The sequence below is a fragment of the Brassica rapa genome, chromosome A05 (assembly GCF_000309985.2).
Source record: "Brassica rapa cultivar Chiifu-401-42 chromosome A05, CAAS_Brap_v3.01, whole genome shotgun sequence".
Taxonomy (NCBI): Eukaryota; Viridiplantae; Streptophyta; class Magnoliopsida; order Brassicales; family Brassicaceae; genus Brassica; species Brassica rapa.
The window spans coordinates 2,586,491-2,614,022 of record NC_024799.2 but is presented as its reverse complement, the minus strand read 5'-3'; the positions used below and the strand labels follow the sequence as shown (position 1 = coordinate 2,614,022).

Sequence of the window (27,532 nt, the reverse complement as noted above, 5' to 3'; positions counted from 1 at the left end):
GAGCTGACGGAGCCTCCGCCTCCCGGAGATAAAACCAAAAGGCCACAGAAAGCGCTTCACCGCCGCATCCTCACCACGACCGCGCCTTTACACCAGAACCAGATCCGCCATGGACGACCTTCTTCTAGAGCTCAGGCAAGGCGGAGGAGGGAGGGGGCGTCAGCAAAGCGAAGATCGGAAACTTTTAGGTGGCTTTAGGGGCTCCGGTGACCGCACGCACGCTCACGCGCCGGACGATCACCGGACCCAAAGGTCGATCTACTTTTCTTCTCTCTCTTCTCTCTCTTCTTTGGAAACTCACCAGAGAAAACATCACTTTTAAACACCAAATTTTATATAAAAGAAAAACAATTATCAAAATTTTGAAGTGTAATGGTTTTTAGGCAACAAAAAAATTATGTTTAGACGGTGAAATACATAGGGACGGGAATTAGTAAGCTTTGATAATATTTTCGCAGAATCATATATATAATACCACTGCATATAATACCGTCTGGATCCAGATTCTGTAAGACTAGATCATTCAATTACTGTTTCCGGTTAATTAATAGGCCAAATATAAAAGTCCATATACTGTTTGGGATAAGTCTTTTACGGGTACAACAAAACTCAAAGTCTTCTCCTATGCTTCTATTCTTTTTATTCATAAACACGGGAGAAAAAAACGAAAACTATCAAATCGCTTGATTGATTAGAGGTTTTGTTGTTTTTCTTTTTTCATTTGTTACTTTTTGTCTTTTTGTTGTAGTTGGAAGTTGAACTCTTAGTTAATTAGTTATGCAAAATCAATATATATAGGATGAATGTCCTTAACTAGTAATTTGATTGAACAATAATATTATATGGGATGAAGTGAAGCCGAGTAATCTCCATAACTAGTAATATAATTACAAATTTAGAATGACTGATCCAAAAAGTAAAATTATAAATAGAAAAAGGAAGATAGTTCGCAACACCAACAAAGCAACGGTCCGAGAAAGACGGTAGCTTGTGGAGACACACAAATAAGATAGTTGCAGTATCATGTGCCACGCCTACACTTTCTTTTCCATTCCATCTCATTCACGCGTTTTTTTCCCTTTCTTTTTGATTATATATAATCACAATCTAAATAATATCCCTTAACCTATGCTTAGAACATGCATATTATATAACAGTTCATACATTCCACCACTAGATGCCAAAAACTATGGTATATATATAGTAGTAAAAAAATAAGATCATTTGTACATAGAGGATGAGAGAATGAAAAATAACGGAATCCAATAACAATGTCTGTAATAAACGGACATAGAATGTGAATTGTTAAATAGAATAGTATATATGATCTGTAAAATGTAGCATTGATGTAACGGATATATAAAATACATTAAAACACATTTGTAATAAAGAGAGAAGAGGGCAAAACGGGGAACATGTCACGCGGATAGGTGTGAGAGAGTAAATGACGTAGGTTCCGTTATTTAAGAACCCTTGAGAGGTTCCCACACACCACAAGAGAGAGAGAGATAGAGATAGAGAACATGGGAAGAGAAGAAGAAGATGACAACAAAGGAGGAGGTGAGATGGCGTCATCTTTCTTGGACGGTACGGGGTTGGTTTGTGTAACGGGAGGGACTGGTTTCGTTGCTTCTTGGCTCATCATGCGTCTCTTACAACGTGGCTACTCCGTTCATGCCACTGTTCGAACCAACCCAGGTTCGTGTCGATCAGTTTTTTTTTTAATTAGCTTCAGTAGTTTTTCTTATACTATACACATCAATTAACAATTTATCAAATGCGAGTACAATTGTTAATTTTAGTGCTGATTTGATCCGTAAGTACACAAAAGAGCATAGTATAGTTTATATCTGTAGATCAGTAGTCAGTAGATATAGCACATTTAAAGTTGATTTTTGGATCGACAATTATAATATATTTTATATGGATATGAGAAATTTATTGTACTTGGCTGGAATTATCTGTCAGATTGTAAGATCTTGAAGCTCCACATAGCTATCTCATGTTCCATGCATCTTCTATATATAAAGTCAACCATATATTATATCCTCAATTATTAATAACCAAATGATATTAATGTTATAATTTAATAATTTTGTGCCTACGCTTATTACAGAAGGGAATAAGAAAGATATAAGCTACCTAACCGAACTCCCATTTGCATCGGAGAGGCTTAAAATATTCACCGCCGATCTCAACGAACCCGAGAGCTTTAAACCGGCCATCGAAGGATGCAAAGCCGTGTTCCACGTGGCACATCCCATGGACCCGAACAGCAACGAGACCGAGGAGATCGTTACCAAACGCACCGTGCAAGGTCTCATGGGAATACTAAAGTCGAGTGTAGATTCTAAAACCGTGAAACGATTTTTCTACACCTCAAGCGCCGTCACCGTTTTTTACGGCGTCGGAAGCGGTGCTGGAGGAAACGGAGGAGAGGTGGATGAGAGCGTTTGGAGCGACGTGGAGGTGTTTAGGAATCAGGAGGAGAAGAGAGTTAGTAGCTCTTACGTTGTGTCAAAAATGGCGGCCGAGACGGCGGCGCTTGAGTTTGGAGGGAATAATGGATTGGAGGTTGTGACGGTCGTGCTTCCTCTAGTCGTCGGACCCTTCATATGTCAGTCGTTGCCTTCTTCCGTCTTTATCTCTCTCGCCATGATCTTTGGTACGTAAACTCTTATATCTAATTTTTTATTATATCTTTATAAATTTGTTCTCTCTCCATATCTCTCCATAACTAGTTTGAAGCTAACCAAAAAAAAACTAATAGGGTCGCTAGATATTTTGTATTTTTTTAAGAAAAGGTTCGATAAATATTACAAACTTTGGTTACATACATGTTATATATATATATATATCTAGGTATAATTTATATGAAAAATTGTTATATTAGTCCTTATATTTACTAGATCCGTGTCCGCGCTACGCGCGGATTCTATATTATAAACAATTTAACTTTTAAACTATTTTGAACATTTAAAATTATTTTGAATTAATTTAGAGAAAAAAATTCTTGAAATTTTTAAAGCAATAATGCAGGTGATTATAGATGAAATATTTCATTAAAATTTTTAAAAGGAAATTTTCATATTTACCACCTGGTACATTATTCATGTTTACCTTCAATAAAAAGACATTTAAAAAAAAAAATTTCCATGTTTACTACATTATTGGTACCATTAATCATGTTTATTTTCATTAAATAGACATTTTCAAAAATACCTTCATCATTAAGAATCAAAAGACCTTGCTTTGTATATATAATAAATAATTATTTAAATAAATAAATAATTATTTAAATAAATAAAAAATTATGTTTTTGAATTATACTTTTTCAAATTCGAACTTTCTAATAATTTTTTTGAATTTGTTTTTTAATTATCTTTTGAAATTTTAAAATTCTTTTGGAAACTACTTTTTATTTTTCTAAATAATGATTCATTTATATATTTATTCGAATCCTAAATTTCATATTCCAAAAACCCAGTATTAAGAATGTGGTATTTTTGGTATTTCCCTTTTTAAAACATTGTTATATTGATAGATTTTGTATTTCAAAATTTTATTTATTTGTTTAATAATTTGATGTTTTTATTTTTTTTATTTTCAATATTTTCTCCATGTATCTTCTTTTCTCTTTCAATTTTATCAGGTTAATTATATTGACAAATATTATTTTATTTTGATATATTCAATTTCCGTATGTTTGACATAATCTATGATTCATTTAAAAATATTTCATGTTATTTCTTCAAAAATTTAGCATAGATATCAACTAATTTTAGATAGTATTTTCCTTTTCTAATTTACTTTTACATTGATTTTTTCTTTTTGATAAATATGACTATTTTAAAGTTGTGCTTTCCTTAGGAATGTTTAAAAAAAAACTATTAGCTAAAGCTTTTCATGTTTCTTTTTCAAAGAGCTTCCATATCAAGTTAAATTTCTTATTGATGGTTTTTATTTGTTATTTATTCTAATTTAGTTTGGGAGTATGATTCTCATGTAATCTACCGTAAAATAAAACTTGTTAACATTGTTTTGTTGGACTCTTTTGAAGTTAGTTTCGATAAGTTAGTATATATATCTATTAATTTTTTAGATATTTTTTTTAGCAAAAAAAAAAACTTTTAGATATTTTTCTTTTGATTTCTTTGGTAGCATATTTTGAGAGATTGTTTAAAATATCATTAATTAGATACTACTTTAAAGATGATTTTGTCAATGAATCATATTGTGAGAATGGTAGACTTGAACATGTCTTTGCTTGAGTGGTTGCATAGAAATTGGTGAGACTGTATAAGAAGTTTGGTTTCAGGCACGTGAGTAACAGTTGCCTTTCAAGACGTGGACAATGTTTGGGGTGGAAACTACGTTAGTTGTTAATGTGTTTATTATTTAGAGAGGGATGAAAGAGAGAAGTTGCATACATGTTTGTTGTTGCTGATATTATTAGAGCAAGATGAGTAAACCACTTTTGTTAATTCTGCATTTTTCATAAACAAATGACTCCCAAATCCAGTTTTTCATTGCATTAGTCTGATTTGACACCATTGAAAAAAATTGTTTGTCTCTTGATCTCACCTAAAAAGAATCCACAAAACCTTACTTGAGTGGTCATCTCCTTTGGCATCTTCATACGAGTGTGGATACTGTAAGCATATAATAAAACATCAAAACAACTATAACAGATACATATCATTAGCAACATGAGACAAACTACTTTAAACACTTCAAAATTAACCTGCGATTTATAATTTACAATGCATGTTATCGTAAGAGCCAGCTCATTGTTCTTAAAGGTAAAATAAAATGCAACTTTATTTCAGAATAAAATATGTTGTTAAAGTGTTTTTGATTATCAAAAGTTATGTCATAAGAGATCTTACTACCTGGGGTTTGTGGTCGAAGAAAATCATGCAAGTAACTACCACCCATTTGCTTGACATTCGTGCTTCTTGTCTGTAGAGTATCGTCAATCTCGTAATAATCAACGAAAGCTGTGTCTTGTGTTTCCAGAGAAACCTAAATCCTCGATTTCTAAATTTACTAAACTATACCTTCAGGTCATCATTTGAGACACTCAGGCTTGTTCTGTCCACTTATAGACTCTTGCAAGGTTTTGCCTGCAAAAACAAAAGGTCCATCAGAAAGTGTCATGATAATATCATTACCAAAAATAGAGTCATGATAACATATGAAGCATCTCAAGGAATTTAAACACATACCAAAAATCATTTCAAGAACATTGTCACTAATTCATATCAATTGCAATTAAGGGGAACAAATTTATTGGTTTGAGAATATGAGGCTGTACCTTATCGTCAAGGAAGAGCAGCTCAACGCCAATGAGCGTCCCAAATTTCACTGGAAACTGCCGATGGAACTATGAAGGTTGATTTTGAAGCCATAAAATCTGGAATTTTTTTTGCTGGCCTATGGAATAGTGCAAGATCGAAAACCCTAGAAATATATATATAATAGAGCTGGGGATATCGAAGGGGCATCTGACATTGGAATGTTTATTATTAAATAAGGCTTTCAGGAATCTAAGTGGTCGTTACGGAGCTGCTGAACGGTTGTCTTTAAAGTTTTTGGATTGTCTTTAGGAGTTATACCGGGAACGTTAGAGAAGGGAATGGATACAGATTTCATGAGGTTAGATGATGACATGTATATCTTGATGATGTGGCACTTTCATTGGATATAAATATTTTGGGTGATGTGGCATAGTCTATGAGTCTCAAATTTAGTTCCTTTTATATAGTAGGATATTTGTGTCTTAATTAAAATTTCAACCAAATTATCGTCATCAAATGGTTAAGATTTCATCATATCAAGGTTCAAATATTCACATAGTAATTTCTGTCATGGGTGGCCAATCTTTGGTTATGAATCGATTAACATGCAACTTTTCTTAAGCACAAAGATACTTTACATTATATATATGGAAAAAAAATCCTAATTAATTTAATTGGATGAAGTATTTCTTTGTGGTTAACTACGTTTAAACATATGCATTATCTTTTGAGTAATAATCATTGTTCACTATAGTAAAATTAATTAATTATTGAAGGGAATTACAAGGAGAAGTATTTGTTCGATACTTACAACATGGTGCATATTGATGACGTTGCAAGAGCAATGATATTTCTACTAGAAAGACCAGTAGCAAAAGGTAGATACATATGTTCGTCGGTGGAGATGAAGATCGATGAGATCTTTGAGTTGTTGTCCACGAAATTTCCTCAGTTTCAGTTACCTTCAGTTGAGTAAGTATATTATTCTTTCTACGTCTTCTTGTTTTAAGCCTTTTTTTGAGAATTTATTAATTATATTCTGTTTGTGGATACGTAAAGTTTGAAGAGTTATAGAGTAGAGAAAAGGATGAGCCTGTCGTCGAAGAAGCTGAGGAGTGCAGGGTTCGAGTTTAAGTATGGAGCCGACGAAATATTCACTGGAGCTATAAAGAGCTGCCAAACAAGAGGCTTTCTTTAAACTCTTTATGGGGGGACTTTGGGTTAAAAATTTGTATATGAATTGAAAATATCAATTTCTTTTATTGGCCATTTCCGTTTTGTAAGATGTTCTTAATTGTTGATGAAACATTAAAAAAAAATGTTTCTACTTTATATATTCTAATTTTGATTAATTAACCAAAAGATAAAAAAGTGAAAAATATTCACTGGAGCTATAAAGAGCTGCAAAGCAAAAGGCTTTCTTTAAACTCTTTATGGGGGGACTTTGGGTTAAAAAATTGTATATGAATTGAAAATATCAATTTCTTTTATTGGCCATTTCCATTTTGTAAGATGTTCTTGATGAAACATTAAAAAACGTTTCTACTTTATATATCCTAATTTTGAATAATTAACCAAAAGATGAAAAAGTGAAAATAAATCGCCCACCGTGGGGCTCGAACCCACGACCACAAGGTTAAGAGCCTTGCGCTCTACCAACTGAGCTAGACGGGCTTGTTGTTTACCAAACCGTTAACATACTTTAGTAATTATATTTAACTAATCGTTGATGCTATATGGTTAGCTCAGGTTGGTGGCTTGGTCTTCCTCGATGAGTTCTGCATCTTCAATTTCTCACTAAACCCAACATTCGTTTCCTCCTTGGATTCAATTTCTGAAGAAAAGTCTCTACCTTTATTCTCTGCTCTGTTTCAAAAAAGATTAGATTTTTTTTTCTCTCCCCATCGATCGAGATTGGTTGTTGACTATGCATAGATCCGGGACAACAATGGCGTGGAACGTCTTCAAATTCTGCACAGCTCTACGCGGACTCGGATCGATCATGATCCTCATGGTCTTAGGCATCGTTGGCGTGTCCTATTACGCCGTCGTTTGGACCAGTTACGGCCCCGCGTTATCCGTTGGAGGGCTCGAATCTCTCGCAGCTCTCGTTGTTATACTCCTTTTTCATTTCCTGGTAAACCCTTTTCACCGTTTTCTCGAAAGCTTCGTACTTTTGCTGAAGAAACTGATAATAAAGATGTGTGTGTGTGTTGTGAAGTTGGGGATGCTTTTGTGGAGTTACTTCTCTGTTGTGTTTACTGATCCTGGTGTTGTGCCTCCTAATTGGAGGCCGGCTTCGGACGAAGAGGAGCAGGAGGGAGAGTGTGATCCGTTGAATGGTTTGGAGTTTGGCGGGTTGCAGCCTGAGGCTTCGAACCAGCGAACTCGGTTCTGTAGGAAATGTAATCAGCATAAGCCTCCTCGCTGCCATCATTGCTCTGTTTGTAAGCTCTCTCTCGGTTACACTTTCTGTTTTATGCTCCTTCTTTACTTCAACTCAGGTATCACCTGTGTTTAAACTCAGGTGGTAGGTGTGTGTTGAAGATGGACCACCATTGTGTTTGGGTTGTTAACTGTGTTGGAGCGCTTAACTATAAGTATTTTCTTCTCTTCTTGGTCAGTCTTAGCCCTCTATCTTGAAGTTGAATTGTGCCAAAGTGGTTTTGTTTTTGAGCTTAGGATGCATCTGTGATTGAATCTCTTCCTCTTTGTTGTGTTTCAAATGCAGTTCTACACCTTTTTGGAAACAACTCTTGTGACTTTACTTCTCATGCCACACTTCATAGCCTTCTTTAGCGAGGAAGAGATACCTGGAACACCAGGCACCCTTGCTACTACTTTTCTTGCATTTGGTAACGTTTCCAATCTCCACAAATTTTTGTTATCTTTGATACATTTTCTCTGCTAGACTTATCACATATTCACATCCATCTTTCATCTTCATTACCACAGTTTTGAACCTGGCATTTGCTTTAAGCGTTATGGGTTTCTTAATCATGCACATCTCGCTTGTATCTGCAAACACCACAACTATAGAGGTATGTTCTTTACTTTTCAATCCTCTAGCTTGGTGCATCACATGGTTAAAAAGCTTTATTTCGTGTATTGACTTTTGAGAACAGGCTTATGAGAAGAAAACAAGTCCGAAATGGCCATATGACCTCGGTAGAAAGAAGAACTTTGAACAAGTGAGTGTACATTTTTTGATAACTTATTTCAGAACTTATCAAGTTACTTTCTTATTTGGGAGTTTTATGTTTTTCAGGTGTTTGGTATGGATAAGAAGTATTGGCTGATTCCTGCATACTCTGAAGAAGATTTAAGACGAATGCCAGAGCTTCAGGGACTCGAGTACCCGTCAAAACCTGACTTTGATTCTCAAGATTTCTGAGGAAAAGAACCTGTTAGGCTGTAACAATACCTGGACGAGAGAAAATGTATGTAAAGAGTTGGTTCTGTTGTTTATTCCCACGCCATTGAAGAACGCTGAGAGTAGTAACAGGCTAGAGGTGGTATACGAGCAGATGATGTTCTTCTTTCAGGAGTAGATAACAGTCTTTACTGATTTTTCTTATAAATGTAGAGCCAAGTCTCACATTGATAACAGTCTTCTTAATAGTCAATCCCTTTTGTTGAGCTTTTTGTGATTAAAAAAAATCAAATTAAAAATTCACAAGGATTAACAAGAAGAATGATGAAGAAGCTTCTAGCTTGTGGTGTAAATGACACGTGTCAAACTGGTATTCCCTTTTTAGAATTGTGGCCCTGTATATAATAAACAGAGTTACTTCTATGTTGTCTTTTTAATCAGGGACTTGTCTGTGGAGTTTCTGGTTTCTTCTCGGATTCTATCTCAGGTACTCTTATCTCTTAGGTCTTGTCCTTCAAAGATCTCTTCCAACGTCTGTTGTCTGAGTCTAACAGGGAAAAAAAAAAGTAGGTTGTCCTTAGACATCTAACTTTGATTAATGAACTTCTCTTAAGGCCATGTCATGTGCCTAACTTTGTTACTAATTTTTTTGAAAAAAAAGATTGCAGATTTGTGAAGATGGGTGATCCATTTGGTGGTAGATTTGGAAGTTTCGGAGCATTTAGAGGTAGCTTGTTTGGAGGAAGAGATCCTTTTGATGATCCCTTCTTCACTAGGCCGTTTGAGGATTTGCTCGAACCAAACACCTTTAGTTCTGGTGCTACTTCCTTTAGTAATAACAACAACAATGGTGGGAGAGGGTTAACAATTGAAGAATTACCATCTGATGAAGAAGAAGAAGAAGGGAAAGATATTGGAAGTGACGAAGAACATACTGGTTCAGAGAATCAGCCATCCGTTGAGCACCCTGAAGATGATTCTGATGGTAATTCCAGAACTTTGTTTACTGGTTCTATCCAATAAACAGCTTATGTATTTGTCTGTTTTTTCCTTGGTTGGTTGTTGTAGCTGAGAGGAAGATTCAGAATGTGAATCAAAGGAGTGACTTCAATATAAGAGAAGGTGCGCAGAATCAAACTAAAACATTCAGGCATCACACCTCTAAGGTTACATATGGAGGCATAGATGGTGCTTACTATACATCTAGTAGAACCAGAAGAGCAGGCAGTGATGGAGTATGTTTGTCTCTCTCCTTTTTTTTAACATCCTTTCCATTTATGGAATCTCTCCGAGTACTAATTGGCTTTCTGTTTCTAGGTGGTGGTTGAGGAAAGCAGAGAGGCGGATAAGACTACGGGTGAAGCTACTCATAGGATCTCCAGAGGAATCAATGATAAGGTAAAGGTGATGATGATGTTTTTTTGCTTCTTCATCTGTATGAGTCTTTGACTCTATTTGGTTTGGTGTTATTCAGGGACACTCGGTTACCAGGAAGCTTAACTCGAGTGGTGGTGTAGAGTCTACACAGACTCTTCACAACCTTGGTGAAGGTTAGTTTAGTCTGCACTATCTGCTCATCTTAAAAAGCCATGAAGAATCTTAAAAGACTTCTTCTATGTTTGTTTTTTCATTAGAGGAACTAAGTGGCTTTGAAGAAGCGTGGAAAGGCAACTCATCTCTTGCTAATCATGAATCCACTGGTTAGTAAAACTTTTTATTTCAAAAACTATCTTTGGTCTCAGATTCAGAATCTTCGGTTTCAATTTTTCAGGCTCTGATCATAGTTTTGGAGGATGGCTTCTTCCATCTCTGGACCAAACCGGTTCAAGCCGTTCTGCACGTGGAGATAAGAAAGTTGTCCGCATCAACATTGAGTAAAATCATGAGAAATGTTACATCGTGTATGAAGAAGTAGTATCAATAATTTTACATCGTGTAGACATGTTGATTATGAGAAATTAATTTTGTTGTTTGGATGTTTATTTACATCATTAGACATCATAAAGGGTAAAAAAGAGTAAATTCCAATTCTAACGTCTGAACAAATGCTCCTCTCCCGATAGATGATCCACGTGTCTTATCCAACGGCTAGGATGCTTCCTTGATTCACCACGTTGGAGACCACCGATAGCTCCCACGTGTGCGATATCTAACCCATTCCCAACAGGCAAAAACACGGATCTCGCTACACGTGTCTCTCCTTTCAACACATCTTGCCATTTGAAACGAGAGATCGCTCTCTGCGCGGCGTTTTTACACACTAAAACGGCGCCCTTGTTGCTTAATTTCGCAGACCTCAGCGTTCTTAAGAACTCTCGTCGCTTTGAGTCCACCACCAAGAACTCCACGCCGGGAAACTCCTCCATAGTGTTCTCTGTAGATTCTATGACCACCACGACCTCCGTAGCTTCCGTAGTAACCACTCCTCTCATGGCTAATACGTACTCATGTTTCGACTGCTCATCTTGTACTATGCACACATGTCTCCCTGACGTGTGAGCTGCAGCAACCGCTAGTCCCACGCTGGTCGCGACTGGATCCCCGCGTGACCATGTCTCGACGATTAGCCTCGCGTTCCATCCAGCCGCTGTAGCTGATAAGAACTCCGCCACTCCTGATTCTTTGTAGTTCTTACACTATACACACATATATAGATGCAAATATTTACGTAGGATAAATAAAAATATACACATATGTGACATATCATATATGGTTTGTGACATATCATATATGGTTTTTAAGCTAAATCACATACTGATCTAACGGTGTCAATGTAGGCGTCAGAGGCGGATTCGGGTGACCAAACAAGCTTCATGTTGAGAGTGAATGGAGTTTTTATGAGTTTGAGAATAAGTAAGACGTTTGGTTAACATATAAATACATTTAGCCCAAAAAAAAAAAAAAAAAAAAAATACACAGACGGAGCGTTGACATTTGCTTACGCTGAATTAACAACGTGTCAATTGGTGCCATGGCTGCCATTTATTACTTTTTATTTATAAAGTCTTTTTTTGAATGCAAGAAATTCTTAGTCGAAAATTTATCATTTTTATTTGAGTCAGAAACAAAAGTCTAGTGCTAAATGTTTTCATTATAAATGTTGGGATTTTGGACTTGGTATGTCTACGTATAGGGTAAATTTTTTTACCCTGGATGAATAATATCTCTTCAATTTGCGTCGGCCTTTAAGATATTCTGTATAGAATTCTCATCACTTGAAATATCCACCTAATAAAAATATAACTTTTTTTTTGTTTTACTTGAGATAGATACTTCTAATGGTTTTTCTAAACCATCATCTGTATATATAAGTAAAATCCATGGGCGATAGCTATATTATACTTTCATTTATTTGTCCAAAAAGTATATATAATATCTAAAATTAGTTGTTGTTAGTTTACCTAATTAGGCTAGTATAATATTAATCTCTCATATAATTTACACAAGCGATTATATACGCAGAAATATAAGACTTATTTATTGTAAACATGAAATTATTACATTTTTTATCAACTAGCTATGTTTGTCAAACTTTTAGTTGATTGCTTTTATTTAGGTACTTGTTTCGTTTTCGTCATAAGGGTCGAGTGTAAAAGATATACGTACGTAGATTAGAAGATTTGATCGCGACATTCTGGACTTGTTACATGAGATGGTCAGCCTCAATCTTTGATTTTTTTCTTTATTTTGTTCGTTTTTAATCTTTGAGTCAAGCATTTGTATTTCAACATAATGACGATTCATATTTGTTTTTTCTTTGACATTCGCTTTCATTGTGCCAAGTGCCAACCAAATGTAACTTACATAACATCAAACATATATAGACGTATTTTCATCGCCGCTTAGTTTGGTTTATTATACACGTACCATATAATAACTATATATATACTTTCTTTCTTAATCTTGCACTGTGTTGATTGAATTGTATGGATAAACCAACTAAACCTATGAAATCTTTCAAAACTTAAATTTTAAGCCAAATTTTAGCAAAAATAAAACTTAAATTTTAAGCTATGTACATATAAATATATTTGGGGTTTTAACCATATATTCACTTCACTGATTAATTATATATGATAAATTAACTCTCGAATAAGTGTACTTGTCAATATGTCGTGTAGCCATAATTTGAATTACCGTATAGTCACTTAAATTGGATACTAGTTGCTCATAGTATACTATTTTGGTTGAGACAGGCATGTATGGCTCCTGATATAGCAAGAACAACCAATATCTAATCAAGTACCCTAAAACTAATAAATTTGGAATTTGGCATGATTCTAATTAGATTTATTATTGAGTAAACGACAAATAAGCGCTTTCGTTTTATACTAATCAAGCGCGATTTTTTAATTGCAACTTTGCACTAAAATATATGCTATATTTATAAATAACCAATTTGATAAAGGGGATAAACGCAAGATATATCGTAGCACTCCAAGTCTCCATCCTGACTATGACTTGCGAGGAAGTCAATGCTTATCTATCTTAACATCCGGACATAGTTTTTCATGGACCTATATTTTAAGATGTATCTAATTCTTGTAGAGGAATATGCTTCGAAGTTGAACGCGAATGTTAGTCTAATTCTATTCTTTCTGTTTTGCTGTCTCTATCTCTCCTTAAGGAAATTAAGAAATGGAGTGCAATAAAGACATTAGGGACCTTACTGCGCACAAAACTTGTCAATCTATATGCAAATAAAACGTGGGAATATGGATCAAAACTCGTTCCGTTTCATACTAGACGGAGACATATATGGTACTTGAGGATGCATCAAATAGCCACCCCAAACAAGTTAGGGCCGGTTCAATAATTTTATTGACATTTGGTCAAAAAAAAAAACTCTTAAATCTAATATTTATTAAAAAATTTACCAACTATTTTTAAAAAGTGCTGTAAGTAAATTTCTTAAATAATTATGATAAAATTAAAAATACATGTTCATATAAAATATTTTGGACTTTTTATTAATTTTTTATTAATATATATATATATATATATATATATTTTAAAAATTAAACCTTTAACTATTACTCCATCCGTTCTATAATATAAAATATTTTACACAAATACATAAATTGAAAATAAGTTAACAATCATAAATAGTAAAATATTATAGGTTAACTAATTTTTAATAAAGTTAAAGTACTTTTAAAGTATCAAAATGTCTAATATTTTGAAACATCAAAACTTTTTCAAAAACATCTTATGGAACGAAAATGGTTACACAAAAATCTAAAACCCTAGCAGTACTGGGGAATGCGCTGATCCAAATGCATGGAAAAAATGGAGCGAAGGCTCAATGTTTTGAAGTGTTCAAAGACATGAAGGAGAGGTATATAGTTATCAAAAACACCTCAAGTACTGGTCTGGTCAAGAACTGATTACTAGACAGTTGTCATGGTGGGCTTTGAATGCTTTCTAATTCTTACTATTGGACTCTAATTCCAAAACTCTCAGGGCCACAATTTGAGAGCCAACACTACACGGCGTCGTTTAACTAATATTCCACGTAGACAATACATAACCGTTAAAACGAACATAAACCCAATCCTGTTTTATCTCCAACGGAAATGCTCGTCTTCGCGCACTCTCGTCATCATCCATGGAGTTCGATTTCACCCACCATCCACCTCCTCGGAACCTGCAAAACATCACACGACTTAAACAAACTCCATGCTCGATTGATCACGACGGGACTCATCAAAAACCCCGATCTCACGACGAGGATCGTCCTCGCCTTCGCCTCCGCCTCCGCCTCCGCCTCCTCTCGCCGCCCGTTTCTCGCTGAATTCGCGCGTTGTGTCTTCCACGAGCATCATGTATCTTCTTCCGGAGAGGTGGAAGATCCGTTTCTATGGAACGTGGTGATCAAATCTCACTCTCACGGAGTCGATCCGAGGAAAGCTCTGTTCTTGCTCTGTTTGATGCTCGAGAACGGTGTTCCCGTGGATAAATTCTCGTTCTCTCTTGCTTTGAAAGCGTGCTCGAGGTTAGGGTTTGTGAAGGAAGGGACGCAGGTTCATGGGTTTTTGATAAAGACTGGAACTTGGTCGGATCTGTTCCTCCAGAACTGCTTGATCGGGTTGTATATAAAGTGCGGTTGTTTGGGGTTCGCGCGGCAGGTGTTCGATAGAATGCCTCAGAGAGACTCTGTTTCTTATAACTCGATGATCGATGGTTATGTTAAATGTGGATTGGTTGAATCCGCGGGCGAGCTGTTTGGTTTGATGCCGAGGGAGAAGAGGAATTTGATAACTTGGAACTCTATGATCGGCGGGTATGCTCAGAGAGCAGATGGAGTTAACGTGGCGGCGAAGCTGTTTGATGAAATGCCGGAGAAGGACTTGATTTCGTGGAACTCGATGATCGGTGGATATGTAAAGCATGGGAGGATTGAGGATGCTAAAGGTTTATTCGATGTGATGCCGAGAAGGGATGTGGTTACTTGGGCTATTATGATCGATGGGTATGGGAAGTTAGGTTTGGTTCATGAGGCTAAGACTCTGTTTGACCAAATGCCACATAGAGATGTTGTGGCGTATAACTCTATGATGAGTGGTTACGTTCAAAACAGGTATCACATGGAAGCTCTTGAAGTATTTAACCACATGGAAAAGGAGAGTCACTTAACACCAGATGAAACGAGTTTAGTGATAGTTCTCTCTGCTATTGCTCAGCTTGGTAGATTATCCAAAGCCATTGATATGCATCTGTACATTGTGGAGAAACAGTTTCCTTTAAGTGGAAAACTCGGAGTTGCTCTTATCGATATGTACTCGAAATGCGGAAGCATACAACACGCCATGGGAGTTTTCGAGGGAATCGAAAGCAAAAGTATCGATCACTGGAACGCCATGATTGGTGGGCTAGCTGTTCACGGTCTTGGAGAATCCGCATTCGACATGCTCTTACAGATTGAAAGACGCTCCATAAAGCCTGACCATATCACTTTCGTTGGAGTCCTAAACGCATGCAGCCACTCTGGTTTGGTGAAGGAAGGCCTTCTCTGCTTTGAGCTCATGAGGAGAAAACACAAGATAGAACCGAGACTGCAACACTATGGATGTATGGTGGACATACTAGCGAGATCAGGAAGTATAGAGCTGGCGAGAAACTTGATAGAGGGAATGCCAATTGAGCCAAACGATGTCATCTGGAGAACGTTTCTCACCGCTTGTAGTCACCATAAGGAGTTTGAAACGGGAGAGCTTGTCGCGAAACACCTCATTTTGCAAGGTGGCTATAATCCGAGCTCCTATGTGCTTCTCTCCAACATGTATGCTAGTAATGGAATGTGGAAGGATGTTCGTAGAGTTAGAACGATGATGAAGGAGAAAAATATAGAAAAGATTCCTGGATGTAGTTGGATTGAGCTTGATGGAAGAGTCCATGAGTTTCTTTGTAGATAAAACGATTGTGCAACCATGATGTAAACCTATTCTGCAACCCCTTGTGAATCAAATGAAGAACAAAACAGAGTAAATAGATGAAGACAATGTCACAACATATTCATTCACATGCACTTGTTTTTACATCCTAAGTACATCAGCTACAGTTACAAAGGAGATAAGATTGTTACATCATGAGAGTTTATTCAGTTCTTTCACAACATCTGCCATGGATGGTCTCTGGTTTGAGGATTCATGAGTGCAGAGAAGACCAAGTCTAGCGAGCTGAGCAGCTTCTGTCTCCGGGAACTTCTTTCTAAGATTTGGATCGATGAAATCTTCGTTCAGTCTTCCAGACTCTACAGCTTGTAAGATCATCAAATGGCTGATTTTGCTTTTGCCACTGAGTATCTGCAACAGAATCATACCAAAGGCGTAGACGTCGCTCTTGTCAGTGAACCTTCCTGTAGTTATGTACTCAGGAGCTAAGTATCCCATCGCAGCACTTGCTTTGAGCTTCGAGAAGACGATATCATCTGTGAAAAGCTTGTGGAGACCGGAGTCCGCAAGAGAAGGATTATACCAATGGTCAATGAGGATCTTCTCTGCTGATAGATTCTGGTGAACTATTGCAGGCTTATTCCCATTCTCTCCATGCAAGTAAACAATGCCTGAAGAAAGAAAAAAAAAACACATGAGACTTCACTTACAAGAACAGAGTTTGGTTTGTGAAAGAACTAACCTCTGGCGATTCCATTTATGATGGTAACTCGAGTAGTCCATTCAAGAACATCACCACTCTCATCCTTGACGTCAAGATACTGCAAGAGATTACCATTAGGGACGAACTCGTAGATAAGGAAACACTCTCCTCTCCCTTTTGAGCAGCAAAAGCCTCTCAGCCTCACTAAATTTTCGTGCTTCAGCAACGTCAGCATCTTCAACCCTCTGAGAAACTCCGATTCATCTGACTTACAGCTCGATTTCGCTATACATTTGATGGCTGCAACAGAGCCGTCTCTAAGGGTACCTTTATAAACCGAAGAGACGTTACTCTTCCCCAGCAGATTAACCTCAGAGAAGCTCTGAGTGGCTCTCTCAATCTCCTCGAGGTTGAACATAAAGCTGTCAAAGACTTCTTGAGACAACGCACTGTTGTTGTTACTGTTCTGTCCTCTACCTAAGGGATCCCAACCCCTCGAGTACTCTAAGCTGATCAACGGAGAAGAGCTTTTTCTTCTGGAAGGTTCTTTGAAGTTGTACTCAGTGCTTACCCTACTGTCCATAGCATCAAGACTGCTTCCAATCCTCTGTTTCCTTCGTCTGTACCATGTGAACGTTGAGCCAGCGAAGACTGCAACTGCGAGTAATGATCCTATTAGTCCCATGACGACTCCCAAAGGTGCTGACTTAGAGGCTTTTGATGAGCACCCGCCGTTGTTGTTGCTGCAGTTGCTTCTTTGTAAGTCTGCAGATTCCGGTTTAACATCATCGGTTGTTCTGAAAGTCTTTGGGTTTGTTGGGTCGGGACGGTTTAGGTTCGGTTCGTTAGAACCGGTACAAGGTTTCAAATCTGTGAAACCATCTCCGCATAAACCGTGGTTGTTTGTATAGTGGAACCCATTGTTTAGCCTCTTCAAACCTGAAAACACCCAAAAAAAACAAGAAATTAGATCCGGTTTGTTCCGGTTATGCCGTTGGTTTGGTTCGGTTATCTTAAGTATTTTTTACCAGAGGGAACAAAGCCGGAGAAGGAGTTGTTGCGAATGTCAAGAACTTCAAGCAGAGGAGCACCGGCGAGTTTAACCGGAACAGGACCAAAGAGATCGTTGAAGCTCAAATCAAGCCTCGTTAACGTACGGATATCGCCTAAACTTGCCGGTATAGCACCGGAGAGTTGGTTATACTGTAAAGCCAAGACAGTGATCTTGTTGAGAGAACCTAACTGTGTTGGTATACTCCCACTTAACTTGTTGTAACATAACTGAAGAACTGCAAAAAGCAATATAGAATCTAAACCAGTTACAAGACTAGCTCTCTCTTTTTTTCTACTGTTATATTCCTTCCTTTTTTTAAAAAAATATATGAAAATATGCATATTAATACAATTTTTATTATGTAATAATAGTAAATTGTAAACTATAAAAATAATCATATTTATTAACTTTTGATTGGTTAAAAATTATAAAAATAGTTCATTAAAAAAACAATACACTTATGGTCAAAATTTAAAATATTTTTTAACATGTGTCAAAACTCTCAATATACATTTAAAAACAAAAACAGAGGAAGGAAAACCAAACCGGACACACTTAAGATCTTGTTACTGTAATAAATGAAGTATAAATGAGTTAAGACTAATTCAAGAACGCATGCATAAACAAGACTGACCTTGAAGATTGTCTAAGTCTCCGATTTGAGGAGGGATTTCACCGGAGAGATTGTTGACGTTGAGGTATAAATCGGCGAGGAAAGGTAGATTTGAGATATCTTTAGGAATCTGACCGGTTAAGGAGTTGAAGTGTAGGTATAAACCGGTTAAGCTAGTGAGGAGACCGATGGAAGGAGGGATGGTTCCGGTTAGACCCATTCCTTGGAGAGATATGTTAGCTACGCGGCGGTTTCCGTCGCAGGCGACACCGTCGAAGGAGCCGGGGGAGCAAGGGTCGGAGTCCGGAGTCCATGAAGTGAGGAAGCGTTTCTGTGGGTCGAGAGAGGATTTGATGTCGAGGAGAATGTCGAGCTCTGATGGGGAAGATAGTGAAGGTGAAAGGAAGAGGAAGGAGAAGGAGAGGATGAGGGAGAGTGAGACAGGGGAAACCATGTTTGGTTGAAGAGAAGAGAGAGAGAGAGTGTGTGAGAGTGATGAAGAAGATAATGACTCTTTTTTTGGTTTTTGAAGAGTCAAAACATTTTATTTTTCTAAGTAAAAGATTCTTTTTTAAAGACTTTTCAGTATAGTACAGTAATAGTTAGGCGAATCTAGCTTTTTTATTATTTTCAAAATTTAAAATGATGCCAACTCTCACTAAGATTTAATGGTAAGAAAAGTTGTTTCTTTTTCAGTGCACCAGCTATAAAATTGTACTTTTGCATATCATTGTTTTCACTTTTTCATATATCCACTGAAGTTAGGGTTTGCTAACATTAATATGAAATAATAAGTTTTCATAAATGCTTCATTCCACTATGAAAAAAAAACCTCATTTGTTCTATACTCCATGAACATTTATACACGTTAGTTTAGTTCAAGTTTCTTTGGGAAAATGTTTGTACAAAAAAATTATTCCCATATGTTTTGTTTTTATCTCATTTCAAACTAGATTATAGTTGTATTTGTGATTTTCAGATCATCGTGAGTAAATATCCTTACCTATGTGATATGTACAATATAATATAACCTGATATCAAGCTTATATGTTCACATGGAGAATAAGGAACAAAGATAAATGACATTTGTTGACATTATTCCACTGAATTACTATATTTGCTGCAAATAATTGTTACATGAATGAAACAAGAGTAGGTTATATTATATATATATATATATATATATATATATTGTAATACAATTTTTTTTTTAGATAAAAAGAAAGATAAAGAGGCATCCAAGAGGCATGGGCAAAGAGTACATCAAATGGGACAAAGCAGACGATGGAGGCAAGTCAATAGAAGCAACATGTGAACATTTTGTTTTACACGATTAATCAAATATAAGTTATTTAAAAAAACATGTGAACCTCTCTTGAGATAGTGTTTTGCTATTTTCTTGATTTGATCACATAAAAATTGTAAATGGACCAACACCTCACTCTACTCTAAAGTATAACATGTGAGTTTACAGAAACAAGAAAGACATAAAGCAAGCGAATAAAGCAAAAGGCTATAGGGCTCCTTTAAGATGTCTCGTTTCCTTTTTTGTAATCTATTACTTCGTCGGTAGAGGTGGATGTCTGGATGATATACAGTCATATATGTAATAATATTTCTGTGCGTGTGTGTCGTTTGACAGAATGAAATCATTGTAGTTTTGAGTGAGACTGAGATTTATCGTAAAGTAATGTGTCCATTATAACTCTTTAGTTAGTGCAGTCATTTCTCTGTGTGTATGATGACATCATTGACATGTAGTTAGAAAACATTCAAGTTTCTCAATTCATACATAAACCCCAAGTTAAAACAACTAATCTATATGACCAAAAAAAACAACTAATCTATGAACAGTTTAGCTATCGTACATCTACTAAACGTGCCAAAGTTAAAAAATCCTCTTAGTGTTATGGTATTAAGGGATATGTATCCCACATTGAAAAATCAATGGTACATTAAGTAATATATAAAGGGTTAGGGCCAATCCACTAATTGCCAATTAGTTTTGAGTTGGAAGCCCATAATAAACCCGAATCTAACATGGTATCAGAGCCCAGATCCTAATAAGTTAAACCCCTAATTAATATTAACCCTACCCGACCGGGTATATAGGTCGTAATTGACTCGCTCGACCGAGTATAACTGTCTTAAAAAGGTTCCGAGATTTCTGGCCGATAAGAGCCATCATCTCGAGGAGGGGGTATTAAGGGATATGTATATCCCACATTGGAAAATCAATGGGACATTAAGTAATATATAAAGGGTTAGGGCCAATCCACTAATTGCCAATTGGTTTTGAGTTGAAAGCTCATAATAAACCCGAATCTAACAGCATTCGATATGATGTTTCGAAGCAAAAATATAAATTATAAAGAACTTTCAGGTATTTGTCTCATGTCTAATATCACCATATAAGACCTTGGTGGTAAATTTATAGAAGTTAAATACATAACAATAATATGTTATCATCAAGGTCACTTCTTATACAAGTGTTTGAATCGTCTTCGTCTATAAGAGAAAGGCTCACAGGTAGCAAACCCAGCCTGTCACATTTTGTTTGGATGCATGACTGCATGAGTACGATGTTTCATACTACTTTTTTTTTTTTGCCTCTAAATATTATTTTATTAAACGGGCCAAGCCCAACACCAAAAAAACATCATAACCCAACGAAACAGACCAAACGGACCAAGTCGAAGACAAACTACAAACGGCCTCAGGCCCAATAACAAACCGGACGAACCGACAAGAAAACACGCCAACGAAACGCGTGTTACTTTTAACGAAACGAGAAGACACGTGTCAGCCAGAAACAACGAGGCGAGACACGCGTCACACAAATAGACACCGGCACCGAGCGCAAGCCGAAGACGGAAAACAACCGCAAACTTCGCCGGAACACGCCGGGATCAGAACGCGACGCCATGGACCTTAACAGAATCACCGCAACCACCTCCAACTACTGTATTGGAAGGTTAATGGAAACAGCTTCTTCAATCGAACGCTATAGAGAGCTCAATCGAAACTGAAATCGAGAGCTCATCCAATCTCAGGTCCTCACACACCATGAACTCGTCACACCTCGGTCACCAACCCAAACATTAGACTATAACCGGCGAGCACCACACGCAGTCAGAGCTTCATCACCGTGAAAAACGGAAACCGGATAGTTCCGCCAGAAGAAGCGCGGAACCACCAGAAGCAGGAGCCGGCTACACGCCGTCGAGAGGACCACCATGTACCGGAATCGGATTTTTCCACCGTCGAGGGGACCACCGCAACTCTTAATCTCTCGGAATCTCAAAGAGAGAGAAGAGAGAAAAAAAGTCTACCATCCCCTACCACTCGAACTCTATGATACATTAAATGTTACGATGTTTCATACTACTATTGTTAAGAGTAAAAATTCAAATAATAATCATAATATTGAATATGTTGGTACTTGGTAGGCACCGCATTCAACGGAATATCATCCTTGTTTTGTTTTTGTGCACATCTATGTATTTTGTTTTGTTACATATCGTGTCTAAATCTAAGTGGAACTATAAATAGCAATACTATTTATAAGTCTATGTTTTCTTCGTCTCGTATATTCAGACGTTGAAAAACGAAACTCGTGTTTGTTCGATGCTTTCTTTGATTTAATATATCTAAAACTGTCCAACGCTATATATACGCGTGCCAATTAGTTACCAGATGTTAGAAAATCTCGACATTTTCAAATGCATTGTTATCATGATTTTGTGTGTGTACAAGTACTTATAGTTAAGTAGCTTCATCACGTATTTCAAGTTTTCAATTAACATTTGCTATACGTTAAGCAATACGAAACTATACTAACCAACAATTTTGTTGTCGTATCCACATTTCGAATTCAGAAAATTCTAATATAAAAGGTAAGATTTGATTATTTCTTTTGTCTCACCTAACACGGGAAGACAAAACGAAGTAGTGTCCATGATACAAACAATATGCAAGCTAATGATTACATTTTTAATGTGTTCCATGATACTTATATCTGTGTAACAACTAATAATATAGTAAATACAAACAGTGAGTTATATCAAACAAAACTCATGTAAAATTACGATCAGTATTTAAAATATAATTATTAATTAAATCTTTGATTATGGTGGAAATAGTAGTCCTCTCAGGCTCTCAGCTTTGGCAGATATTTATTTTGTTCACACAGTTGACCAATGTATGCCATTATCATACCTAACAGCTCGCCCCTCAAATAATTGATTCGTAATCAAAGTCATTCAACCCCAACACACCATATGCATCACACATATCACATTAAAAATGTAACCATTTCAATTCTGGTACAGTGAAACAGTAGTCTCGGTTCTGTGACTGTGACGTAAACTCACGGTAATTGTTTACTCGATTCACTATGTGTTAAAGATTACGCATATATAGACTACTATGTGTTAAGATTACGCATATAAAGTAACATTTTTGTAAAGCATATAATAATAGACTAAAGCATGGTTAACTTGGAACCGTAAATATATCTATGAGAGTTCGAAAATATAGTCATAGGGTTCGAAATTTAAGCCCGAGACACTAATGTGCTTTATAGTAATCTGAATGAGACAGGGCACTTCAACGGAATTGTTCGTCACATCACCCCTGATGGTCGAGGTGCTAGCGGTTCGGGAAGCTCTCTTTCAAGCTAAGCTAGGGCCCTTCATCTATCCAATAACTGCCTCAAATCAGATAATCATGTGCTTATCAAATCACCAATCTCGAAGCAACATCAAGTGGAGCTCTACAGAATCAGTTTAGATATGGAGAACCTATCTTCATCTTCATCTTTCTCACCTATTACTTTTTCTTATGTTCCTAGAAGCTTAAACTCGGCTGCAAATGCTTTAGCTAAATATGCCTTGTATCACGCAAACCCTATGCTACGTCTTTAAGTTTATGAATGAAATATTTGGTTGTTCAAAAACAAAAGAGCTTCAATCTTATTTTGTTCAAAAAAAAAAGAGTTTCAAAAAAAGAAAGAGCTTCAATAATAGAGACTAAAGGATGGTTAAGTAAACAAACCTTAGAAACTAATATATACATCTACTGCATATATATTCGTGAGAGTTCGTAGATGTAGTCATAGATGTTTACAGAATTATATCAAACTTTATACCCATGGAAATCAATGCAATGTATATTAATCTGAATAGTTTTTTGTTATTGATATGATGTGGTGTTTGTTTCATAGAAACCAAGATTTATTGGAGACTACAATTAACCAAGCAAGTTCAAGACATATAGTTTTCAAGAATGCAGTACATATATTAAGGATATTATTTTTCACATGTTATAACTTATAAGGATGCTATTTATATGCTAACATCGAATACTGCTCACAAGGAATCACGTGACCCAGACAAATGTGCACTTTAGTTAATTAACAATAATCTCATCGACATACATATCCTCACAAGTTTTCTCTTTTGCTTTTAATATTCTCACTCTTATTTATTCTTGCGTTTCTCTAAACCTTTAATTTCTTTTACGTAGTTCTTGATATGCTGTTATTTTATGATCATTTTCTGACATTATGGTATTATCAAAGAGTAATAATCCATTCAAAACATTGATCAATTACAACTTAAAAGACTAAATCCAGCTTTAAGCATATGCATGATCACACTTTCATACTATACATGCAAAGGCAAAGATCTCGCTCACTGCGTCAACTATATTTTATCACTCTAAAAAAAAAGGCTGAATACATTATATGAGAACCAAGAAACCAAAACAAATCGATCCAAAATCGTATTGATATTAACTAAAAGAGACAATAATCACGAAAAATTCAAAATCATAGGACCTGTTGAATTATCCAATATTTGTATGCAAATTACAATAAATTATCACTTTAAATTATCAGAAATCATCCAAAAAATCGAGTCGAACATAACCGAATTTTAATTAGTAATTACTAGTTGTTTTTCGCTTAGTACCAAAACTGACGTACGGGCTTTTATTTATAAAGAAATAAAATAGATCAAATGGCATATTTTAGTTATGGGCCTTTCTTCCTATAATGGGCTATTACAAAACATGATCTAAAGCCCAACGATTGAGCTTTTACAAAACGAGATGTCGACCCAATCGTAAATGAATAAAACTAGGGTTTAGTATATAAAGGCTTCTCTCTTGACGCGCAGCTGCAACGATCTCATCGAGACAGTGAAGAAACTCTTAGTTGTTCAAGATGGGGCGTATGCATTCAAGAGGGTACGTTCGTCATAGTTCTCATCATCTTCTTACCTGTTTGTATCGATTCAGGTGTTATATTATGATTCTAATCTCCTCATTTTGTGATTGTGTAGAAAGGGGATCTCTGCATCTGCTTTGCCGTACAAGCGTTCACCTCCGACATGGCTCAAGACCACCGCACTCGATGTAAGATTGATGTTGATTTGGTGTTTGTGTTGAGACATTAGCTTCAGTTGTGTCTTTTGATTGTTTGCCTAACTTATCTCACTCCTAGTACTAAGAACCGGAACTGTAACTTGTTTTATTGAGTTTGTCGGAACGTTTTTATTCGCTTTGGTTTTGTTTTATTCGTGTTGAGACATTAGCTTCAGTTATGTCTTTGATTGTTGTCGTCTGGTTATTTAATTGCTTAACTTATCTCACTCCTAGTACTAAGAACCGGAACTATAACTTGTTTTATTGGGGTTTGTCGGAACGTTTTCTTTCTAGCTCTGGAACTTGATTTGGTTCATCTTCTGTTAAGCGATGAAGAAATGTTTTGTTCCATTGTCTGAGAAGTACGTGGTTGATTTTATTAGACTTGGTCTGATCAATTCCATACTGTTAAACAGGTTGATGAGTCGATTTGCAAGTTTGCAAAGAAGGGTTTGACTCCATCTCAGATTGGTGTCATTCTCCGTGACTCTCACGGTATCCCTCAGGTCAAGAGCGTTACCGGAAACAAGATCTTGCGTATTCTCAAAGCACACGGTTTGTGTTTTACTCCTTGATCATTTGTGTATCAATATGCTATGGATAAGCAGGAAGAAACTTAAATAGTTTCATTGTTGTCTTTTAAAAGGTCTTGCTCCTGAGATTCCTGAGGATCTGTACCATTTGATCAAGAAAGCAGTTGCTATCCGCAAGCATTTGGAGAGGAACAGGAAAGACAAGGATTCCAAGTTCAGGTTGATTCTTGTCGAGAGCAGGATCCACCGCCTTGCTCGCTATTACAAGAAGACCAAGAAGCTTCCTCCAGTCTGGAAGTAGTAAGTGCACCTTATAACCTACCCAATCTTGATCAACGCGTTGGTTCTTTTTCTTATTATTTTGTTGATTAAAGATTCTTGAATATGCTTTTTTGTTTTGTTTTTTGCAGCGAGTCTACTACTGCCTCCACGCTTGTTGCTTAGAGAGCATGAAGTGCATGGATTGAAGTGGAGTTGTTGGTCGTTTCTATTCGTATCAACTAGAGTTTTTTTTTCTCATTTTCGTTTTGTGTTTGTTTTTTCAAGTTACAGTTGTGGTTTTGATGATTTCAAGTAAAAAAACTTTTTAATTATTTTCTCAAGAGTTTCTAAATATTATAAAAAACACAGAATATCCGTCAGTTGCAGTGTTCCTGGAGACGCACTGGTTACAATTATGGGAAGAAAACAACACTCATCTATACTATTATTATTCTAGGTGTTAGTCGGGCGGCCAGCAAGCTAACGAGTTGTTGAAAAATCGGGGAATAATCAGAGGATAATCTGAGATTTGTTTTCTAATATTTTTTAAAATTATAAATTATAATATTTTTTTTTTGAAACACTAATATCTAAATATTTACAAATATGAATATAAACATCCAAATACACATTGAGACATCATGGTGTAGTGGCGTGCGAAGATGATTGTGCAGTTTGAGATCCCTAGTTCGATGCACCCACTATTTTCAGTAGTTGCTTGCAGTTGAGCTTAAATATAAGTCTATAATCAGCCAAATAGAAAACAATTATGCGGGTTTAGGCGGATTAAATCGGTTTAAACCCGATTAATCGCTTTCATTGACCTATTTTTTGGTCGTCAGCATAGGTAAGGCGATTAGGTCATAATCGCGGCGTTGGCATGCCGTTGGCCGATTATCCGGCTAGGCGCCCGCATTTTCGAACACTGCTATTATTTTAGAAGTAAATTTGCTTATTTGTCATCTTCTCTGTAACTCTTAAATTTAGTCAACATTTCTATAAATATTCTTAATTTTTAATTTGGAAACATGATAATTACAATATTTCATATACTATTATATTTATTATTATTAGATAAAAACGAATTTTCTATATTATAGTTGAGTCAATGATTTTAATTAATATTTTTAATAATATTTACATATTAGATATCAAATAGTTTTTTTAAAAAGTATGATAATTATCATCTACATGAATATATGATATTATTTTATTAATAGTATACCGCAAATTCTTTTTATATGTCATGAACGGATTATATCAATATTTTTGGTATTATAAAGGTTATATATTTTTGATTAATGAATTAGAGATCACTGATTAATCAAATTTTTAGATTTTCCTAATTCTCAAACAAATAATACCAATAAAGGTTTCATTGTTATGTGTTGTTAGGTTAATTTCATATATTATAAATATATCATGCATCTTTAGCACATGTATAAGTTATTAAAAGAAGTAGAAATAAGATTAGAAAATAATTCTAAGAATATATTTTCAAAACATTATGCACCGAATTATATTTAATATTTTGCTTAAGACAGTTTTCAAATAATATTTTTATAGAATATGTGGCTTCATATTCGGTTATGTATTAGTTTATTTTTATAGATTGCTATAATGAAGAATATAATATCTGATTTTAGTTTACATGATTTTCATCTTTATCAGAATATGAATATGTAGCTTTAAGACAAACAAAATTATCTATATTCTAAAGTTTCTTCCAATTATCTGAATTCATAGATGTATTTTGATTTGACCCTTAACTTTGTTAATTAGTATATTATATCTAATATAAAAGTAAATAAACATACAAATTTCTTTAAATTGTTTATGGAAACTCTGAAGTATTATTTTAGAATGTCTTGAAAT

General features: G+C 35.8%; 7 protein-coding genes and 1 non-coding gene across 10 annotated transcripts; 5 read left to right on the top strand and 3 right to left on the bottom strand.

The window, feature by feature from the left end:
- Nucleotides 1–1,418: 1,418 nt before the first annotated feature.
- On the top strand, nt 1,419–6,656 carry LOC103866888 (protein BRI1-5 ENHANCED 1). Its single transcript, XM_009144889.3, has 4 exons — nt 1,419–1,698; nt 2,117–2,665; nt 6,077–6,272; nt 6,360–6,656. The coding sequence occupies exons 1-4, from the start codon at nt 1,524–1,526 to the stop codon at nt 6,496–6,498; spliced, it is 1,059 nt and encodes a 352-aa protein (XP_009143137.1). The 5' UTR covers nt 1,419–1,523; the 3' UTR covers nt 6,499–6,656.
- A 238-nt stretch (nt 6,657–6,894) lies between these two features.
- Nucleotides 6,895–8,939, top strand: LOC103866886 (probable protein S-acyltransferase 14). Its single transcript, XM_009144888.3, has 7 exons — nt 6,895–7,437; nt 7,522–7,747; nt 7,828–7,919; nt 8,032–8,155; nt 8,256–8,341; nt 8,426–8,491; nt 8,569–8,939. The coding sequence occupies exons 1-7, from the start codon at nt 7,228–7,230 to the stop codon at nt 8,692–8,694; spliced, it is 930 nt and encodes a 309-aa protein (XP_009143136.1). The 5' UTR covers nt 6,895–7,227; the 3' UTR covers nt 8,695–8,939.
- On the bottom strand, nt 6,902–6,974 carry TRNAK-CUU. The gene has a single exon. It is a non-coding gene; the product is annotated as a tRNA-Lys (tRNA).
- Nucleotides 8,940–8,957: 18 nt separating the features above from the next.
- On the top strand, nt 8,958–10,674 carry LOC103866884. Of its 3 annotated transcripts, none has more exons than XM_033292472.1 (7): nt 8,958–9,160; nt 9,342–9,658; nt 9,742–9,908; nt 9,991–10,071; nt 10,148–10,223; nt 10,308–10,373; nt 10,445–10,674. In XM_033292472.1, exons 2-7 carry the CDS (start codon nt 9,352–9,354, stop codon nt 10,549–10,551), a joined length of 804 nt encoding a protein of 267 aa, XP_033148363.1. In that variant the 5' UTR covers nt 8,958–9,160; nt 9,342–9,351; the 3' UTR covers nt 10,552–10,674. The 3 variants fall into 3 exon arrangements, with proteins under 3 accessions (XP_033148363.1, XP_033148362.1, XP_009143132.1); XM_033292471.1 differs by having other exon boundaries at nt 9,007–9,239; nt 9,335–9,658; XM_009144884.3 differs by having other exon boundaries at nt 9,121–9,160; nt 9,335–9,658.
- LOC103866885 lies at nt 10,574–11,513 on the bottom strand. Its single transcript, XM_009144886.2, has 2 exons — nt 11,429–11,513; nt 10,574–11,309 (listed from the first exon to the last, which is right to left on the bottom strand). The coding sequence occupies exons 1-2, from the start codon at nt 11,486–11,488 to the stop codon at nt 10,704–10,706; spliced, it is 666 nt and encodes a 221-aa protein (XP_009143134.1). The 5' UTR covers nt 11,489–11,513; the 3' UTR covers nt 10,574–10,703.
- A 157-nt stretch (nt 11,514–11,670) lies between these two features.
- On the top strand, nt 11,671–16,164 carry LOC103866882 (pentatricopeptide repeat-containing protein At2g45350, chloroplastic). The gene has a single exon (XM_009144882.3). It carries the CDS (start codon nt 14,250–14,252, stop codon nt 16,086–16,088), a length of 1,839 nt encoding a protein of 612 aa, XP_009143130.1. The 5' UTR covers nt 11,671–14,249; the 3' UTR covers nt 16,089–16,164.
- Nucleotides 16,137–18,982, bottom strand: LOC103866883 (probable LRR receptor-like serine/threonine-protein kinase At1g34110). Its single transcript, XM_009144883.3, has 4 exons — nt 18,459–18,982; nt 17,799–18,059; nt 16,810–17,709; nt 16,137–16,738 (listed from the first exon to the last, which is right to left on the bottom strand). The coding sequence occupies exons 1-4, from the start codon at nt 18,889–18,891 to the stop codon at nt 16,260–16,262; spliced, it is 2,073 nt and encodes a 690-aa protein (XP_009143131.1). The 5' UTR covers nt 18,892–18,982; the 3' UTR covers nt 16,137–16,259.
- Nucleotides 18,983–24,610: 5,628 nt separating this feature from the next.
- On the top strand, nt 24,611–25,998 carry LOC103866881 (40S ribosomal protein S13-2). Its single transcript, XM_009144881.3, has 5 exons — nt 24,611–24,686; nt 24,782–24,854; nt 25,280–25,418; nt 25,510–25,696; nt 25,807–25,998. Exons 1-5 carry the CDS (start codon nt 24,664–24,666, stop codon nt 25,838–25,840), a joined length of 456 nt encoding a protein of 151 aa, XP_009143129.1. The 5' UTR covers nt 24,611–24,663; the 3' UTR covers nt 25,841–25,998.
- Nucleotides 25,999–27,532: the final 1,534 nt, after the last annotated feature.